This window comes from Sciurus carolinensis, chromosome 4, assembly GCF_902686445.1.
Source record: "Sciurus carolinensis chromosome 4, mSciCar1.2, whole genome shotgun sequence".
Taxonomy (NCBI): Eukaryota; Metazoa; Chordata; class Mammalia; order Rodentia; family Sciuridae; genus Sciurus; species Sciurus carolinensis.
In genome coordinates, this window is record NC_062216.1 from 51336577 (window position 1) to 51357960 (window position 21384).

The 21384-nt window shown below is 46.0% G+C and overlaps 1 protein-coding gene across 6 annotated transcripts in view; it reads left to right on the forward strand.

The window, feature by feature from the left end:
- The window catches only part of Ank1 (ankyrin 1), a 216224-nt gene that overhangs the window by 106429 nt on the left and 88411 nt on the right, over positions 1-21384 (forward strand). For 4 of the 6 annotated variants that reach the window (XM_047550105.1, XM_047550110.1, XM_047550106.1 and 1 more), the window contains exon 2: positions 14292-14393. In XM_047550105.1, coding sequence (XP_047406061.1) covers positions 14292-14393 — 102 coding nt within the window. Of the gene's footprint in view, positions 1-7194; positions 7648-14291; positions 14394-21384 lie in introns of those variants that run through there. The other 2 variants (XM_047550108.1, XM_047550109.1) reach the window with 2 other exon arrangements.

Sequence of the window (21384 nt, forward strand, 5' to 3'; positions counted from 1 at the left end):
TAGTATCTGCTATCTGGAGCTTCTTTTGCCTTGTTCAGAACAAAGCCCCTTCAGGAATCTGTAGGCAGGACTTCCTATGACAGGCAATGGGTCATCCATTCTGACTCTGTCCCTTCAAGGTCATGTAGGAGACATGAGTGAATCATCCTGAGTGGATCACTGGGCAGCCCTTCCTGCTCTGGATGATGGTTCCTATAAGGCAGGATTGCATTTCTAAGGAAGGGCAGGATTCTGGCTTGCTCCAGGTAAGCATGCCATACAGGATTGTCTGAGCAGACCCTGGAGCATCCTTCAGAAACTCTGGAACCATGGGGTTCACTGACAATATGCAAACCTATTTACAAGTTAAAAAAAAAGTTTCCATGTATCATCATCAGAGTTTAATTTTGCAATTTCTCTAATGTCTACTCTTCCTCTTCCCATACCAGCAGGCTGTAGAGGAAGGCTTCCATAATGTTAGAAACTCCAGAGGTACTTTTAGTAAATGAGACCATTCTGGCACTGCAGTTCATACATGTTTTCCAAAATGTATCATTTTCCCCATAGTGTGGGTTCCCCAATCAGCAATACATTCTGAAGTGTCAGTTCTAAATGCAGCCTTTTCCTCACACAGTGGAGAAAATGAAGCGTAGCTAGGTGACATGGGCTAGTACACTCGATGACAGCAGTCTCTCTTAGAATTATACTGATGCACCCACATGACATCCCAACTTTTTACCTCCTTGCAGGGAGGTAAGAGTGATTGAAGAATTCTGTGCCTTGTTGCCTGAGAGGGAAGAAGCAGAATGGATCTGATGGGTCTCAACTGGAGATTGTAGGGAAAAAAAGAACAGAGAGGTGTGGATTGTGGTGCAGGGCCCTTTCTCTGTGGCATGGCCCAGGGCTTGATGGGAAGCCACCATAACTTCCCCATCTAGGAAAGGACAGTGGTTCCCAGACTGCTTCCACAGGAGCCATAACAGCTTGTGGGAAAATGAACAGATTAGTTAACCAGCCTGGACATCTGATTGTTTTTGTTTTCACTGATGTGGCTCATTTTAAAATTGAAAGCAATTGGATTCAGTGAGATTCCAATTCATTTAATACTTATAGTCTCTGGTGTGTGGCCAGTACCGTGCTAACGTTCACATCTTGTTTTGACCAAGCTGATCAGGAATTCCTATTTGGTGGGTTCCTCTATTGTTCTTGCACCAAATTGTAGTTCCTCAACACAACCCTATTTAACTCCAGAAACCAGAGTGGAGTGCTTCTGTGCCATGGAGATTCCGGATGAATCGTTATAAGAAGACACCTCGCCTTTATTCACTTCCTTGGAAGTCCCAGCACCTCTTTGCAGAAACATTTGCTTGTTTTCAGGGCATTTCATTTTTTAGAAAATCCAGTTCTCTCTCTTATTCAAAAAGAGAAATGGATAGTGAAGCTGAGATTTGTTATTGAACATAAAACATTCTGTTCTCTTCATCTGGCTATTTAATGAGACTGTGGTGTTTGGATGCCTGTATATTTCTCACTATTTGGAAAATAGTCCTGTTTCTCATAGACTTGCCATTTGGTCCACTCCCCCTTCTCTCTAGCACAAGGGACTGGCTTTTGGGGTGCGAGGACAATGACCATCTGGGAGCTCAGACTTAGCTTGGGTGCTCCTACTGGCAAACTCCAGACTGTGAGCTCTGCACTGCTGAATAAAGTGGTCATTCCAGAATATATGATTTGACACACAAATAAAAATCATATTGATTTTTTCATACTAGAACCTGCAGTGCCAACAACCACAACCACAATCACACATAACACCCCCCCACACAAAAAAAACCAGAAAACCAAAAACCTCATTTATGAGAAATAGATCAGCATGGAAAATTTTTCCAACCCATGGGCTTATTGGGGATCATGTGACAGTCCCCAAAAGTGGGCATGTAACTCAAGTTGATACCTTTGGAAAGACAGTCAATATCTGATCCCAGGAATGAGGGGAACCCTGTATGTAAGTGAAGAGAAAATCCTAGATTCAGCTGCACTCTCTGCTCCTCCCTCCCTCCCTCCTGCAGTAATCCGGGTTTAATTTGGCCTTCTCTGGAATCCATGTAGCACCTTTCTCATGGGTCTAAAAATAGACTCCAGGGCTGCCAACCCTTTTAAAAGGAACACGATGGATATCAGTGCCAACACAGTGGGACCTGATACCCGGCTCTGGTCACTCCCTAAATATACCCCCATACTTGCCATCTCTTCGTCCAGGGAGGCAGGCACCCAGGGTTACCTAATTGGCCACTGGGAATGTACTACACAATGTTAAATGGAAAAACAACCAAGGCTCCTGTTCTCTGTTCCTTCTCTCTTTCTCCCCCCCCCCCTCCTATAAATGTTAAAAAGAAATGATAAAGTTTTAAGGGAGTTGGGCTGTATTCTTATTTGACTCAACTGTTATTTATTTATTGTACTGGGGATCGAATCTAGAACCTCACACATTATTAAGCAGAGTCTCTACCACTGAGGTACACCCCAAACCCCTCAGAGGAACTTTTTATGGAACACTCCATAAAAGTGCTTTCTAGTTAATTGGGGAGGAGGGGAGGAGGGAAGGTGCAATTGTGTATGTGAGAAATAACAATTTCCCAACAGTGATGTCTTGATGGTTTACACACTCCCCAGGGTGGTTCCCAAGGGTCGATAAACTGGCCTTTCTCAGTAAAGGGTGGAGCTCCTGGTACCCACCCTTATCAGTGGTACCCAGAGCCTCTAAGAACTGGGGTGACTCCCTGGGTGGGTGAGGCACAGAACAGATAGAAGAGTCAGGAGCAAAGCTGTACTAGTCAGCAGGTCACGATGCAGCAGGAATACTGTGAGAGGAGCTGGCAGACATGTCTTGGGAGAGCAGCTTCAATTGGATATGCAACTGGAGAATCATTTCTTCCATGCAGAAACCATGGTAATTGAATAGAGTGTGTTAGAAGTCCCAGAGGTCTAGTTGCTATGGCAACTTGGGGTCCTAGGCCACGGGTATTAGACCCTGGATAAATAATAATAAGGCCCTAAATTTTCCAGGGTAGAAGCAAAATCAGTAACACTTCATAACTCTGGGGGAGAGGTTTAGCAAAAACTTTAGTTGGGAAGAAGGAGAGGGGAGGGGACCTGGAGTGTCAGATGTCATTGATTGAGCACCTACTATGTGTCAGAAGTAGAGCTAGGCATTTTCACATTAGATTCTCACGATACTAGGAGAGGTAGGTGAAGCTGCTTTGATGTGGAAACCAATGCTCAGAAAAGTAGTTTCCCTTATCAAAACACACAGCTCAACTGCAGACCTACTAACATCAAGTATTTTAAGAAGCTGGAAAGCAAATTATGTTGTTGCATTTAGTTCCAGGTTTGAGTGGATTCCACAGGCCGGTTACAACAGGATGGCCATTGCCATAGGGCTGAGAAGCCAGGATGCCCTTCTCTGGAACTCTGGGTCTGCCATGAATCTCAGCTCTGCTGTTCCTTTGCAGAAGAGTCACCTTGCATATCAGGCTGACTACTGCTTAAATCATCCTGCTCTTGTCCCCCAAAGTATCCTGGGAGGCAGAATCATCTGAAAACCCCACTTCTTATTTGGGATTCTTTGTTGCAGGCTTGGAAGCAAACACACACACACACACACACACACACACACACACACACACATAAAACCCAACAGTTTTTATGAAAAAGCTGAGTGATTCAGCCCTGTAGGGATCCACTGCAAGTACCCATCAACCATCCCAGGTTCCCACCATCCTGGTGACAGCCTGCCTCATCAAGCCAGAAGCAAGCCAGAAGTTTTAAGTGTTGCCCAGTCAGTTTCTTCCCTTTCTTCTTCCCTAAATGGCCCCCTCCTGACAAAGTTTAATGCAGGTTAGAGGACAGAGCTCCACGCTGAAGCCTCCAGCACGTCATTAAGCTTGCGTGCTGAGGGAGCTGCAGAGAGGCAGTTGGTACAGTATTTAGCAAGCGTGGAAAAGCCTGCAGAGTCCATGAAGCTGTAGGATAGAACAAGTGGCCTGGTGTCCTTGTTGGGAACCTCTAGCTTTTTCTTTAGCTCATCAATTTTGTTCTGTTGGTCTGGTGTGATTTTGGTGACTCTCGTTGGTAGATCTACCAGGCACTCTTAATACCTGCGTTGAAAAGGGCAACCTTGAAGTATTAAAAAAAAAAAAGGAGATGGAGAAGAAGAAGAAGAATTATAGGTGTCTGAAGGTATGATAGTAGTGGAAGGTTGAGGAGGCAGTCAGTTATGGGGAAAATATAATGGTTTCTCCTTCTGAATCCCCAGGGTCCAAAGAGAAACTTCCAATTCATTTAATTTATGCAGTACTTCTATTTGCCATATCAAATGGTGAGTTATCTTCCTCTGCTATCCTGAAGTCTCACTAGCAAAGAATCACTCCTTTCTGAATAATGAATTCTGTTAAGTCATATATCCTTCACAGCTGGAAAATTCTTTCTGTCCAGTCTAAATCTTTTCTATATCAATTTAATTTTTTGACATAGTTTCCTTATGATGAGCATAAATGGCTGGCATGCCATCCTTCAAACATCAGTCAGCAAGTGTTGTGACCAGTGCTGCCACACACTGTGCTGGTCACTTAGGGGAGATGGTGGGAAAGACCAGGAGGAAGGAACTGGAATAAAGAGCATGATAGCCAAATTCCTCAGCTGGTGAGGAGCTGATAATAGTCCTGGTGCCAGCTACCTCACCTGGGAGAGGGTACCATGTAATTAGGTCTACTCTGGGGGTCCCTGCCTTACTGCTGGGGAAGTATACATCTTAAGGGCTATATTTCTTAGCCTTCTCTTCTTTCTTGTTAATCATCTCAGTTCCTTGAATCTCAGGCCTATAGTTGTATCATTTCTTTTATAGTTGTATCATTTCTTCTCATCTTGGGCCTTTCTTAACTCTTCCCATATCTAAGTTTGAAAGCTTCAGCCCGAATGAGACTAATATCATGGCTATGTCAAGGATCCTTGGCAGTCCCGTGTACTAATGTCTTTTGACAATACATCTTTCCCATTACGTTCATAGTGCTATGGGTCGTCTTCAGCTTCTGGTCCATTGTGACTACCTCATCTTTTTCTTTGTGATTGTATATAACCCATACCATCGTATAATATAAAAAACATTTGGGTTAGGAGTTTTAAAAACTGGATACCAAAACTGGATGGGGCATTTTTTGCTATCCAAATTTAAATATTTTGCTTGTAAGATTTCAGTTTTTCTCACCTTTAAGATAGATACTCTGTATATAAGGAACTCTCAAAATTCAATAATAGGAAAACAAATAGTTCCATTCAAAAATGGGCAAAAGATACACACATACATCACTGATGAAAATATATGGAAGACAAATGAGCATCTGAAAAGATATTACTATTAGGAAAATGTGAATAAAACCACAGTGAGATACTACCATATCTGTTAGGATGTCTAAATTAAGATTGATCATGCCAAGTGTTGGCAAGGATGTGAACTAGATAGTAGGAGACAGGGATGCATTACAAAGAGGCATGAGGAAACTGGAGGTGATTGATATGTTTATATAAATTGTGGTGATGGTTTCATGGATGTATATGTATATCAAAACTTAGCAAATTGTGAATCTTAAATATGCAACTCATAATATGTCATTTGTACTCAAATAGTTTTAAAACTGTCAGTTCATTGTGTAAGTCAATTGCATTTGTATTTTTGAAAGTATTATACATATTATTCATTTTCCATTTGAGTAGGGCATTTTCTCTCATGCTAAATATTAATGTTGGAACAGTGCTTTAGAATCCCTTGAGATATTCTCTGGGGCTGGAATCAGGGCTGTTCCAGTAACCATAATTTATTAATGGAAACTCTCTGTATAGAGGATTCTAACAAATCTGGGAGGCAGTTTTAAGAGGCATGGGGCAAGAGACCTACAGGGTGGCCTGTGTTTTAGCAATGTGTTCAACCAGGGGAGAATGGGGTCCAGTGACTGCCCACTTCTAGACCAACATCTGCTGTTTGGTACAGCAAGGTGGGCATTTTCCAGCTCCTTCCAGAGCATGCCTGTCCTCAAGTTCAATCTCCAATAGTGTCAAGGACTGAAGGCCTGGAGAATTCTGATGTTGCTGTCTTCAAATCATTTTTTTCATATAGCAAGGAGTTAATTGTATTAGGACACTTCAGATTGACCTTTTTGGCCACATCCTAACTTTCCTGATCTTTATATATTCCACTTCTTTGGGACTTCCCCCAATTGCTGCATGGCTCTAAAGAACACCTTACTTTATAACACAGTCTCAGGGTTTTTCCCTAACTTTCAGGGACACCTGCCACACCATCTCTTCCTGGCACTGAGTGCACTTTTGTTAGGAAGTGGAAGAATTTGGGGTCAATTTGGCTGTAAGCCAGTAGGACCTACCCTTTACTGTGGTCACCTTGGCCCTGACTCTTAATCTCTCTGGGCTGTTTCTTCATCCATGCAACCATAATAGCACTGTTTACCTTATGGGTGGCTGCGAGGGTTAAATGAGGTAATGTTCAGCAACTAATAGGTGCTCATGCCTTTATTCCTCAGACACACAGCTATGCTGTACCATAAGTCAGGCAAAGAGTGAGGAAGAGAGTATTGGTATTGTATCTCCACTGCTATTTGAAGCCAGGCCCGTGATACAAAACATCTATGACTTGAACAAGCAATACTGCCATGGTCCTCTCACCTGACATGGCTTTTACTGATCATTTCTCCTTGTTCAGAGTTGAACCTGCTTTCAACCATCCCTGATGTCACCCCTAAGACTTTGCCAGCCCCTGACATGTTTTTCACATCCGCCCCTGAAATGACTTCAGAAAAGGTGGGGATGGTCCCAGAGCAGAAAACTGGGAGCGTGCTCCACGGACCACAGCCCCGCGTGGTATTTCAGTAACACCGTCACACTGGAGAGTGAGGCAGTAGTAACAGATCTGCCTCTTGCTCCTCGGCTTCATTTCGCGTGGCGGCTTTCCCGCAGAATCTGGAATAGGGCGATTAACTGGTATCTCAGGACACGATGCAAGAGCTCAAAACATGCAAATTGGTTGTGGGGCATAAATAGACTTTGCTGAGCTCACCCTGGCCGTCTCTGCAGGCTCCGGGGCCCATTCACTAGGGCAGCCGGGGTAGCAGGAGGCAGGGCGGGAGCGCCATGCAGCTTGGAGCTCCTCACCTCCATTGGACGTGTGTGCCTCCCTTCTGCAGCAGCAGGACGCTCGCTCTGCGCCCGCCGGGGCCGGCCGGCACCTGCAGCTCGGACCGCACCCCCACCCACACCCTTCACGCACCCCCTCCGCTGGACTTGGCAGCAGGTGCCTTCTCTCGGGAGATCGCTTCGCATTAACTTTCCCATCTGACATAATAATGGAGAGAAAATGAAGAGATCCCATTAGCGGCTGGCTAGCTGGCAGGCGGGCGGCCGGGAGAGCGAAGAGCGAGCGCAGGGTCCCCGCGCACCGGAGCGGAGCGGAGCGGAGGGAGCCAGTATTTTTAGCCAGATGCCGCGTAACTTGCTGGCGCTCCCCGCGCCGCCCAGCAGATAACGGGGGAGGGGGAGCTCGGATTTCAGCGCGGGCGCCGGACGATGGCAGCGAGACAGGGCAGGTCCGGGCCAGACCCTGCGGTGAGTGGACGAGCTGCCGGCGGCCGCTCTGACAGGGCGCGGGGCGGCGCGGGGCGGCCGCTGTGCGGAGTGCGGGCCTCAGCGCCCCTCATTCGGACTGCGGCTGCCCGCCCGCGCCCGGCGCCAACTTTGCCGGGCGGGTGCGGGGACGCGCGCTGGGCTGCCCTTCTGCTGCCTCATGCCGGGCGCCGAGGCTTCTAGCAGGATCCAGAGGAAAATTCCTCTGGCCTGGAGGCCGCGGCCGCCAAGGGGATGGTGCCGGGAGGCGGCCCGACCTGTGGCCGGCGGGGGCGAGGTGCCACGAGCCGAAGCGCGGAGTCGCCGCGGGGATTCCCCGAGGGGCGCGTCCAACACTCGAACGCTTGCAGAGACCGATTCCCCTCACCCTGGGAGGAGAGTCCTGCCCAGGGGGTTCAGCCATGGGGGATGCCACCACCTTGGTCCTGGCTGGAGCAGCTGCGCCTAGCCGGCGGCCTGACCAGAAACCTTAGAAACGCGAGTCGCTCTGAGGTCCCCAGGAAGCGGGAAAAGAATGGGGGCGAGAGGAAAGCAGACCTGTTGTGTGCCGGAAGCCAGTTGTGTATTATCCTCACTTTAGCAATGGGGAAATTGAGGTTGGGTAACTTGGACGAGGGACACAGCATCAAGTGGCGAGCAGGGATTCACAGGCAGGGCTGCCCCACGCCAGGGCCCACCCTGGCTTTTCACAGACCACTGCATGTAAGTCACGGCCGGTAAGACACCATGCTGATGGCACAGGGAATGGACAGGGATCTTCCCAAGGCCCCGCATTTGCGTTGAGGATGGAAAGGGAACCTAGGACTCTGATTTATACATCTTGTTTCTTTAGTAACACCTCTCATTTGTTCATTTTATCTTTGCCAATAGAAGTCAGATTTATAGTTTGTAAAGCAGTAATAGCCCAACTTTCTGGAAAGAAACCTAATGAAAAGATACACAGCCCAGGATTCACTTCTGTTTCTGCATAATCAAAGGGGTAAAGGCAAGGGCCATGCAAATACTCAGGCTGGAGCCGTCTTTTCTGTGAGGCCTGACCTCGACCTGGAAGAATAGACCTAGGACCCTCACCACCACCACCACCGCCACAACCACACGACACGACACACACACACACACACACACACACACACACACACCCAGGGAGTTCCACATAGGGAATGCTGCCTGTCCTTAGTCAACCGAATGAGCTGCAGTTCCCCCAGGAAACCATCAAGACTCTCTTTTCTGACAATGGTTTTGTCGAAGCCCATTCTGCCCAAACGAGATGCTCTGGGAAAGAGATTGCCTTAACTCTCTCTGTTTACAGACACTGATATTATTTTAGTTTTCCATTCATTATTTTAGAAGGAAATTGTGCACTAAAGACCTTGAGACAGGAGTTGCAATCTGTGCTAGGGAAAACTTGGGCCACCTCAAGTCCCAGAGAAGGTGTGAAGAGACCTGAGATCCTCTTACTCTGTCTGAAATTAAACTTTGCCTGGTCTCGGGTGGTTTTGAAGGCTGCACTGCTCATGTGTTAGAGGCATGCTGACATTTAGCAGTGCGCTTCCGGCTTCTCCCTCCCAGGATACTGGAGGCCCCTCCGCTACTCATCTATCACTGTATTAGTATCCCTCTACTCAGGAAGTTCAAGTTTAATAATAGTCTGGATGTCTCAGGTAACCAGGGTTCATCCCCTTTCAGAGCAGCCCTGATGAAAGTTTGAGTTCCGGGAGGAATTCCATTCCCTTCCTTTCTCTTCCTTTTCCTTCCTCTTTAAGGCAGTTAGAAGGTTTTCTGTAGCCAAATCTGAACCTGAGAGGAACTTTATGAGCCTAGAGTGACACATGCCTGTGGTCCCAGCTATTTGGGAGACTGAGACAAGAGATTCATTAAAGCCCAGAAATTTGGGGCTAGACTGAAAACAGAGCAAGATCCCATCTCTTAAAATTGAGAACTTTTATTTGAATTCTGATGTTTACCTACAGTAAAACTTTGTTTGATAAGAAAAAAAAAAAAGTGATAGCACAGTGGTTAAGAGAAAGACCCTAGAAGTACACTATCTAGATCCAAACCTGGCCAATTAACTGTGGGACTTTGGGCAGGTTGCTTAATTTTTCTATAATGCAGTCACCTTGTCTGCAGAAAAGAAGATAATGAAAGTACCTGCTTCATGGGATTCTTGGGAGGAGCAAAGAAATGAAGTTGTGTAGAGTGCTTAAAATATAGTAAGAGCTTTGTAAAAGTAAACTGACTATGTTTTGAAAGAAAGTTCAGGGATGTCACATTGATTGACTGCAGGGATGTGGCCCAGGGGTGAAACAATTGTGTGCTGTGGAATCCCTCCCCCCTCCAAAACACACGCACACACACACATGAAGTTAAATTAAAATGGAGCTCAAGATAAAGAAGGGCTAGAGACACAAGAGAGCATCCTTGGTGGGGCGCACAGGGATGTGAGCACGTTGAAGGCACTGATCCAGGGCTTATGGGAACTGTGGACCTACTTTTTGTATAAAACAGCAGACCTTCTGTAGGTCCCCTAGTCTCTTTTCACATAATAGCCTTTTTGAGGCTGCCTGGCAGGGGATGGATAGGACTTGGAGAGGGCCAGCAACTCTTCTCCATCTTAACATATCCTAGAGAATGTCTGGTTAGTATTTTGTTATTGTTGTTTTTCTGGTATTTACTCAGATAAATATTTAATGGAACTTATTGGATTTTTCTGAAACTCTTAACCACCCTGTTAGATTCCACAGAGTCTTCCCGGGTACACAGACCACTAAAGGATAGGTAATTAAATTGGAGTAGTTGAACTAAATGGACAGTAGGGGCTCAGAAGAACAAGATGGTAAACACCAGTCTCATATTCCAACTAGGACCAATTGCTCTGTAGTTTGAAAATCACCTGCACCTTGAAGGTACTCCGTGAATACTTGTGGAATGAATCCATAGATGCCTGTGTGTATGAATGACCCCTTTATAACTCAACCACTTTATTTTTCAAATCACAAAGGCAAGGACTTCCATTCTTATTTTTTATTCTCTCTTAGCAAGATACTGGACTCGAAATAGGACCTCAATAAATACATTGTAGAATTAAACCGAGAGATGCCAGTGGGAGTGACATCATTATCTGCAATTCACCTCTAAGAGACCCTGAAGATCTTGCTTATGTCCTGCCTACTGTATGCCATAGAAGACCCAAAAGAAAACTGACAAAGCCTTAACAAGCAAACTTCATTTCTAGGCACTTTACTTTTCTGAGTCTCAATTTTATCATTAGTAAAATGATTTGTAAAACTAGATGATTCCTTTCTAGAGACCTGTGTTGGCCTTAACACAGTGCCCCGTGACAGAGCTGGCACCTTCTGGACCTGTCTGGAAACCCACTTTGCCATGGATAAACTGTGGTCTCTGTCCAGCTCCAACATCTGTCAGGGCTGTCTGGATGGACACTCAGTTTTCTATGCCTGAGAATGGTCCTTGGTGTCATGGACTTTGATCAGGCACACCTGGGTTGAGTCCTTGAACGTTAACTAGCAGCAGAACTTGGGCAAATGATTAGCTTCTCCAAACCTTAACTTCTCCAACTCTAAAATGGGCATAACAATTATACCCACCTCACAAGTTGTGGTAAGGATTAAAAGATATACTTTCAGGGGCTGGTGGTGTAATTCAGTGGTAGAGCACTTGTCTTGCATGCACAAGGCTCTGGGTTCAATCCCCAGCAACACAAAAAAGAAAAAAAAAGGATAATTCAGCTCATTGACTGCTATTATAATTTTATGATTATATTATAAAAATTACAAACACCATTTAGTCTGCCTCAGTCTAATCTACATTGGCTTCCCTTGACCTCTATTTATCTGCTTGTCTGTCTGACATTAATATTCTGCTTTGCTTCCTAGAGTCAGTGCTTTGAACAGTCAGAGTCGCTCGCTTATTGATATCGCATCTGTTTTTATCCATCTATTCTCAGGTTTTATCCTGAATCCTCTTATTGTGCTGGAAAATATAGTCAATTGGTGGGAGAAATGTCTCTGTAACACCCTCATTCTTGGGAATAACATTGTGTTTTTCCTCCCAGTTGAACGCAGGTAGGCTTTCTCAATCAGTAGGCCTGGTTGTTTAGAAGGGAGATACACCTTGAGTCTGATTTCTCTGGGACTCCAGCTCTTGCATGGAGAACCAACAGACTGATTCCTGTTTCTGAAATATTTTCTCCATCACAGATGGCTTGCTGAGGAAACTGGGAACGTGGGTACCATGTGCTTCAGGTCAAATGAGGTCTTGACCTTGCAGACATTAATTCTTTGAAGGATTTAAAAGAGATACAAAATTTGGTCCCTGCCTCAAGAAGCAAACAATTTGACTGGGGAGATAAGATTTGCATAAATTAAATAACTACAGAAAGCTGTGTTTGAAATGCATTTTGAAAATCAAGCTTCTGTTCCATGGCTTCTAGGTTTTGAAGATGGTATATATAGAGTATTAAAAGGGCAGCATCATACAGGGAGTAGGAGCCCAGTGAGACCGTGAAGGAAGGAGAGATTGGAATTGACAAATGAGAGCTTCAGTGTTCAGAGAGTGGTGAGGGGGCAGGCCATGGGGTGGACAAAATCAGGTATGCCACAGGGAGACAAAAAAGAGAGGAAGGGGGTCCTCCTACCAATGGGGCAGTGACATCTGAGTGTGCACATGTGTCATGGGTTGGCAGCCACAGAGCTTGTATTGGAACCTGTATCCAAGGGGCTCATGTGGGACGTAGAGGAGGGAGGACTGACCAAAAATCAGACTTTGGGGAGGATCCTGATACTGAAGATTTTTGTTCCACGATGGGTTCACTGTTAAATATCAAAGTGTGGAACCCTGCTTTGTGAAAGGGGTGACCAGAATTTTATTGCAGAATATGGTTTCGAGATTGCAGGCTGTACATTTTGAGTCTTCCATGTTTAGGGATGATGTCATTAGCACGTATATTAGTTTCCTGTGCCTGCTAAGACAAACTACTGCAAACTTGGTGACTTAAAACAACAGAAATGTATTCTCTCCCGTCTGGAGGCCTGAGGTCTGAAATGAAGTAGTGAGCAGGGCTTCCTTCCCTCCAAAGGTTCTGGTGAAGGATCTGCTCTTGGCCCCTGCTACCTCTGCACTTTCCTGCCTCCTTGGCTTGAGACTACCATCACTTCAATGTCTGCCTCCTTCTTCATGTAGCTTTCTCCTCTATGTGTGTGTCTCCTTTTCTGAGGACACTAGCACTGGATTTAGGACCAACCTAAGGAGTCTAAAATGATCTCATCTCAAGAGCCACAACTTAATTACATCTGCAAGGACTCTGTTTACAAATGAGGGCACATTGGTAGTCTGCAGAGATCAGGGTGTGAATGAATCTTTGCGGGGGGGCCCATTCAGCATGTTCTCTGAAGATGCAGCATGGAGGAAGGAGACAGACCTTGCCCTCAGAGGAGAGGGCACCCCTGGGCGGGTCTTCTGGATGAATGGCAAAACATGCAGCCACTCTCACCTGTTAAACTCAGCCTGTGTATGCCCAGTGTGCCAAGCATTGTGCTCACATAGTTATTTTCTCAAAGCACCACAAGGGTGTAAGAAAGTTTTTCTCCTCTACAGCTTTCAGATAGGGTGGCTGAGTGAGTACCTAGAGTACTCAGGCTGGACCCAGGGGACCTGCTCAGAGCCTGTTCAGTCCTTTCACTCCATTTGTCTGCATTAGCAGACTTTCTTTTGTTGTTCCCAGTGTTTACTCTCTGGCTATCATTCATCTTTAATGCAATTCAGTAGTCCCAGCAGCACAGTCTTCCTGTGCATGGGGTAAGTGACTGAGCAACAGCTCAGGAACAGAAGACTTTAATGTCATTCAAGAAATCTGACAGGGGTTTGGGGGTACCTGGATGACTAGGGCCAGATGAAACCAGCAGCAGTGGAGCTAGAAGGTGAAGCTCATGAATTTCAGAGCCACTCACCTGCCTTAGTCCTGGTTATTCCTGGTCGTGCCTCTTACTTCCTGTGGGACTCTGCACATCAGCTGTCTGTGCCTCAGTGACCTTAACTGTAAAATGGGGACCATGGTAATATTTCCTTTTCAGATTTTTTAAATGGAGATATGCACTCAGGTGCATATCTCTGAGTGTGCGCATGTGTGTAGATATATATGTAAAGTGCAAATAATGGTTCTTAGCACCTAGTAAGTAGTACTATGTGCTGTTTACTTGCAAAAAAAAAAAAGCCCCACAGAGCATATGCTTCTTCCTTCAAATCTTGTGCTCGGAGACCTATGTGATATTACAGGCTCCTCAGCAAGAATGTGGAGCCCTGGAAAAATCAAAGGAGTAAACGCCAGGCTGTAGTAAGTATCCACCATTGAAATAGGATCCCTCTCAAAGCCTGCTGCCCAGCCAAGAATGTTTACTTATAAAAGTACCTAAAGGGTGGGAAGCATGGCGTCTAACACAGCCTCACACCCTGGGTCCCAGAACAGTGCAACCAGGAGCCCAAGGTCACATTTACCACACCTGGGGACCTGATGGGAGGGTGAGGGGCTGCCACTGTGGCGTGGCTCAGGTGGGATTGTTAGAGCAAGACACAGGGCACGTTCCACTCATGGCCTGTTGTTTTCCCTACAGGCCGATGCTGCTACCAGTTTTCTGAGGGCAGCACGATCAGGTAACTTGGACAAAGCTTTGGATCACCTGCGGAATGGGGTGGATATTAACACCTGTAACCAGGTAAGTGAGATGGAAGCAGGCATGTTACCTCTGAAGAGTTGCTCTTGCCTGGTATCGTTTCTTGAAAGCTTTGATACTGCCTCTATTCACTCTTTCCCAGAGGTCTCAAAAACCCAGAGGGCTCTGCATGCTGTGGGCCCTAACCTTGTGTTGATGTCTCTGACTGCTGAGGCTGAGCCCCAGAGAGAAGGGCTGCTTCCTGACAGGTGTGAGTGAGACCCATGAGACCCCCTGCAGCCTTTTCTCTTAGAAGTTGCCAGTTGATTCTTGCTGTTGTCTTAAAATATGTGGCCTTTGAAAGTGGGCAGGAGGAAGGGCCTTTGAAGGAGGTTGTATTAGTGTGGAAGTTAAATCTCTTTTGTCCACCAGCAGCCTATATGGGTTTTCAGCTGGGCAGAGAAGTAGGTGACCAAAGATTCTCTGTCAGGTGTTAATGAAGGCAAGTCTGACTTGGGTTGAGAGGGGCTCCAAGGCCTTGCTCTTCATGGCTTCTGAGCTTGTGACAGGACCTTGGTCTCAGGAAGGTCTGGGAAGGGAACCTAGTGTGCTCAGGATGGACTGGAGAGCAAAGAATCAGTTAGTCTAGGAACTAACTCAACAGAGAAGAAAGAAACTTCTGGAAAGAGGTCAGGTGAGGGATTTGGGCTCATGGATTGGTGACTTGTTTTGGTTTTTGGTTTGTTGGTGTTCGTCAGCCAACTGAGTGACTCAGGTACACATGCAAATTCAGTTTCTCATTTAGAATACATTGGCCAACTGTGATTCTTCTTATTTTTACCCTAGTAATTCTTTTAAAACTTGCTTTTAGTTGTAGTGAAATTCATGTAACAAAAAATTTACCTTCTTGGGTCGTGTTAAGCACATTCAGTGTCATGGACCACCACCAACGTTCCTCTCTAGAACCCTTCACATCTTGCCAAACTCGAAAATGTGCCTCCATTAAACTACTCCCCATTTCTCCAACTCCCCAGCCCCTGGCAACTACCCATCTACTCTCAGACCCTATGAGTTTGGGAAATGTAGGAACTTTGGTGAAGCAGAATCCTACAGCATTTGTCCTTTTGTGACCAGCTGCTTTACCTTGCAGCCTCGTGGTGCATCTGTGTTGTAGAGGCTGCTTGACTTCTTCAAGCCAGCAAGGACAAACTTTCTGCTAAAGGCAGGTTGTTTTCCATTGGCTACATTCCTCTGTTCCCCTGTCCCCCTCATACTCACTTCCCTGCCATTCCCAGCTCTGCTCCAAATGCAAGACACTATTTGCTGTCTTTCCCAGGGCCAAGACCCCATTTGGAGTCACTTGATGGCACAGTTTCATAGCTAAAAGACCAGAGAGGAACCGGGCACAGTGGCACATGTCTGTAATCCCAGCGGCTCAGGAGGCTGAGGCAGGATGATCTCAAGTCCAGAGACAGCCTCAGCAACTTATTGAGAACCTGCTTCTAAATAAAAGATTAAAAAGGGCTGGGGATGTGGCACAGGGATAAAGCACCCCTTGATTCAATCCTTGGTATCAAAACAAAACGAAACAAAACAAAACATCAGGGAGGACAGAGTGGGTGAGGTGCATGATAGGAAACAGGGAGGTGTGTAATATGAAGCAAAAACCATGGCAGTGAACTTCAGAGGGAAACAGAAGAGGATGCAAACTGGATGAGGGGAAGCCAGCCTTCCTCCTCTCCTTTCATCCCTCCACCCAGAACACCAACACCTGCATATCCCAGACCTACAGACATTGTGGTGATTCTAACCAAATACCCGACAGTGAGCTGAAAGCTGGCCCGTGGATGGCAGAAGGGAACGCTGAACTGATTTCTTTGGTGGGAAGAAGTGGAAGAAAGAAAATAACAGGACAGGCTGAGAGTCCTGGAGGAGAGTGGCTCAGGAGAAGGGGCTCAGGAGAAGGGACTCAGGCACCTCTTAACACCATGCCCCCAGAAACAGGTGCACAAGCTCATTCGTTTTGTCCCCAGCGCCCCCTAGGCGAGGGTTGCTCTCCTTTGGCATGCATTGCTGGAACTAGGGCTGTGTGAATTCTGAGGTTTTCCATGCTGTAGCCAGAGAAATGCAGCTGGGTGTTTCTCTGCAGTGCAGTTCCTGGTGGAAGAGATTCAAACCTTCGGAGGCCTTCCAAGGGTTAAGATTCCAGCTCTCAAAGGAATCCATTTAGCTGAAATGGGGACAACTGAACGTTCACAAGACTTGAGCCAGGGCTCATTTTCTGTGTGAAATTGGAAGATTTTGATGACATCCGGGGAATGACTTCGTACTGATTGGTCTCCTGTTGGGTGTAACTGCCTCGTCCCTCTGTCTTCTCTCCTCAGAGTACCTCCTTGGTTCATTTCAGGCTCAGAGAGCAGCAGGCACCGAGGCATTATTTGCACTTTATTGACACAATTTCTGATGGGCTCAGCGCCAGTGACAAGTTGCAATTCTCCCTGCTAGATGCTGATAGTGGCAGGGGAGGACTTCAGCCTTGAGACTGCAGTCCTGGCTATGACCAGCCTCTTTCTTTCAAAGAAGATTCTGCTGCAAGGGAGGAAATGAATGGCCGAGGGGAATAAAATAAAAACCCATCACAGTGCTAAGCCCCTTGCTGTGGGCTTGTTGCTGAGGCTGTTTCGTTCTCCTGCTCCCCAGATTTAAGCCCTACTGGCGTGTATCTTAGGTCCATGACTGTGCAGAGACAGGCAGCTGCAGATGGGCTGGACCTGAAAAGGAGATGGTCTTGTTCCCTGAGCTTCACCCTAGTTGTGTGGAGGGTTATTTGGTTTGTGTTTTACAAGGGAGAGGATGGGCAGTGGAGGAAGGGCTGTAGCTGAACTTGTGCCCTCCTTGGGCACATTAGGGCACCCATGGGGACCATACTGCCTCTTCATAATGTTCACAGGGCTGGCCTCCTAATGGTACCAGAGCTTTCTCCTCTGTAAAGCATGTATTCATTGTTTTGAGAAGATAAAAACAGGCTCTTGTCCTGGGGTCACGGTTTGGGAGTTTGCTTTCAGCTGGAGTCTTTTGAGCTGATGGGCTGTAGGGCAGTGGCACAACCAGCTCTCCTCCTTATGTAAGCAACGCGCTTCCAGATAGTACACGGTGGAGAAAGAATAAGTGCTGCTTGCCATCATAGGAAGTAATTAAGGAGTGTAGAGAGGAGCTCTGGGCTTATGTAAGAGGCAGTGGAATATTCAGGGCAGCTTTCTTATTGCAGGGATCATATCTGTTCATTTTTACCTTTATCATCACTATTCTGTTTACAGAAAAGAACAAATTCATACCCAAGAACACACACATACACCAGAGTGTTTATGTGGATGCCTGCTTTTTTAAAATGTATTTGAGTATCATTCAAGCTTCAGATCCCTGCATCCAGTGTCTTCCTCTTCATCTCCAGGTGTACCAGCAGTGGTGGGCTGTAGGTATATAAGACCAAAATAAGACATAGTCCTCAGCCTCTCTGAACTCTAGGCTAGTGGCAGTAAGAGCTATTCATCAAATAAACACAAATCGATGTGTGAATCCAAAACTTTTCTTGAAAGAAAAGTCTAGAATATTCTGAGAATAGACAAGAGGTCTGCCCTGGAGATCAGGGAACACTACCATGAGCAAGACACAGTGGAGTTGAGGGATAAGCAGGGGTTAACGAGGTGAAGGAAGGGAAGAACATTCCAGTCATGGAAAACAACCTGTGCAAAGTCCCAGAGGCAGAAAAGAGTGAAGAGTTTAAGGAAGACCAGAGCAGGGCAAATGCAGAGAGCCGGAGGTCCCAGATGAGGTAAAGCTGGGATGGAGCTGGAACTTACCAGGCAAGGGCAAGAGTGCAACATTCAACAACTGGGACAGCGTGCCCTAAGGCCTGTATGGCACGTGGACACACACGCATGTGTGCATTGTGTGTGTGGGTTCGCATGCTACTCCAGATATTAACCCTGGAGTTGCTGATGGAGGGGAAGGAGTTTGAAGAAAGGGACAGAATGGCCAGAGCAGCAGCTATGAGAGGTACATAAAGAGCTTGAGGCAATGCCTGCTGGCTAAGAAAAAGGGAGGAGGTGTCTCACCAGTGAACAGCCTGGGCCACTCTATTGGTGTGTCCGGTCTATCTCCCCAGCTTTCAGAAGCCATATTAAGGATTCTGATCTTTATCCTGGGAGCAGTGGGAAGTGAATGATGGATTCCAGCACAGGAGGGCCTTGATCAGAAGTGTGCTTTAAAGGATCACACGGGCTACGGTATAGAAGACAGATGGAGGGTGCAAGGTGACTGTAGGGAGGCTAGTCATGAGACTGTTGCAGTAGGTCAGGAGAAAAATGTCGGTAGCTTGAATACCAGCTGTGGCTGTAGAGATGGAGCAAAGCCAGCAGGCCTGGGCAATGAATTAGCTGGGGAAGAACAGGCAAGGAGAACCCAGAATGATCCTTGGGGTCTGGTTTGTGCAGTGGGTGGATGGTGTCACCATCTACTGAGAAGAGGAATGCTGGATGCAGACAGAAACATGGAAACAGAGTAAAGAGTCATGAAGATTCAGTGTGGAGATCCTGGTGAATAGATCTGTGGAATCTCAATGGAGACATATAGTTAGTAATTGGACATTTGGGTCGGGAACTCAGATAAGAGCTCCAGCCCAAACATAGATATATGGAAGTTATTCAGCATTCAAGGAAGTCAAATGCTGGCATTGGCTGGTGCAAACAGGGATGAGAGGCATGTAAATAATCCCACTAGTGTCTTTGTGGGGTCATTTCACATGTATTTATTAAAAATCTACTTTATGCCAGATTCTATTCTAGACATTAAAGAACCTGGACAGAATAGACAGTCTGTGTTCTTTGTCATTTGTCTGTGGGTGTAGAAGATAGACACTAACCAAGAAAATAGACAAATATGTAATGTCAGCTGATGAGAAATTACCATGAAGGAGAAAGAAGTAAGGGAGAGAACCATGTGGTTTCTCGGGAACAGCATTCCTGGAAGAGGGGAAGCATATGCAAAGGCCCTGGGACTGGATAAGCCTGGTTTGTTTGGAGCAACAAGAGCAGTGGTGCTGAAATGGAGTGACCCAAGGGAAAAGTAGTAGGCAAGGAGATGGGGGAAATGACCAGGGCAGATCATGAAGGACTGGCAGGCAGTGGTAGGGACTTGGACTTTGTTCCAAGGGTGATGATGATGAGGAGGCATTGGAAGGTCATCTCTGTGCCCTAAGAGGTGCTTTATCTGACTTAGGTTTTTAAACAATCACCCTGGTTGCTATGTGATCTGCACAGAGTAGATCTGGAACCCAGGGATAGAGCAGGGAGACTGGTTAGGAGTCAGATTTAGGACACCATCTGTCCTCATGGTGGCTTGGAATGAGAGGGAGACCATGGAAGTAGGGAAGCCTGAAGATCTGCCTCCTGGACTTGGAGTGTTGTTGCCCCTGCTGTGGTGGTCTCGAGCACACATAATACAGGCCCCTTACACAGCGGGGACCGTGTTATTCTTGCCACCACACAGCAATGGACTACTTGACTCAAATCTCTGCTCAAAAACCACTATGAAGACATCCTTGACCTCCAGCTTAAAGTAACCTTCACCTTTATATTTATCAGACCCTCTTTTAAAGCTCAGTGGAGTCCCATTGTGCAGCATGGCGACATTGAGCATGCCTGTGGCTCCTGGCCGACTCTAAGCCACACAAGGGCAAAGCCCACACCCATCTCCCCATAGCACCCAGCACAGGGTGTGACACCTAATCAAGGCTCTGATATTTATTTGAGTGAATGGTTACTTAATTATGCACATGCCAATCTTAGGTTCATGTGTTTAATATCCAGGGTTATTGCTAAATCATTTCTATCAAATTATAATATTTTATTATGGATACTGGAGCAATTAAAAAATACTTCCTCAGATAAGGTAATTGGTTTTATGCTCTTATCAGTTAGTTAGATAAAGAGAAAGGAAGAAGAAAGCTAGAACCATTTTTCTGCTCACTCTCTAGAATGGTTGGGTCAATACAGCTGCTCTCTAAGACCCATGAACTCCAGGGCAAAAAGCCTTGCTAGTTTAGTTTTCTGTTTTATTCTTATAATGCTAACAAATGTGGCCTTACTTGGCCTTTCTGATAGGAAAGAAAGTACTTGAGACCCCAGCAGAACATTTCCCACCGGAAAGAGTGGCCTTGTCATCTATAGCTCTAGTGTGAGACAGACAGAAGAAAGGACTTCTGGGACATCCCTGTCACCCTGGGCCACCTTTGCCTGTCTAATTTTTCTTCATATACTTATTACTGCCTGTTTTATGCATTTGTATGTTTGCTTATTTTTCTTTCTCTTCTCTAATAAAATGTAGACACCTAAAGGGGAAAGAGCTTTGTGTTATTCAGTGCTCTCTATCAGGATCCTTCCTGGCTCCTAGTAGGTGCTTGTAAAATCAGCAGTGAGTTGAATGAAAAGCTGCAGAGGTATCCTATGAAGATTTCTGGGACCACTAATCATCTTAGAGCTTCTCCTTAGTCCACATCAGTACTAGACTAAGCCTACTACTTTGTAAGAGCATTGTTCAGTAGTGAACTCTTAGGATCATGATTCTCCTGGGTTAACCACAGCTCAGATGCCTCCTGGGTTAACCATGGCTCAGATGCTGGCATAAGCCCTACGGTGGAGTAGGTGGCAATATTTGTTACTGTCTCCAGGAGCTTGACCATCTGAACAATCACAAAAGCATAAGAGATTTCTCTGCTAACATAGCCAACAAAAACATGCAAAACCACACCAGTTCCGTTGACACTGCTTAGATCTCCATGTGTGTGTTAGGCAGCCCCATGCTGGTTGGGTACTTATTGAGCTGGAAGGTGAAGATTTATAGTAATTTCAGATACATGTGGCATGTGTAACAATAATTTCTGCTACAGAATAGACTTTTCTTCAGCAGCCAAATACCAAGTCTTTTGACCAGGATTTGTTGGGCTTTGGTGATTGTGGTCATTGTGATCTTGCTAAGTGGTAGAATCTTAGCCTTC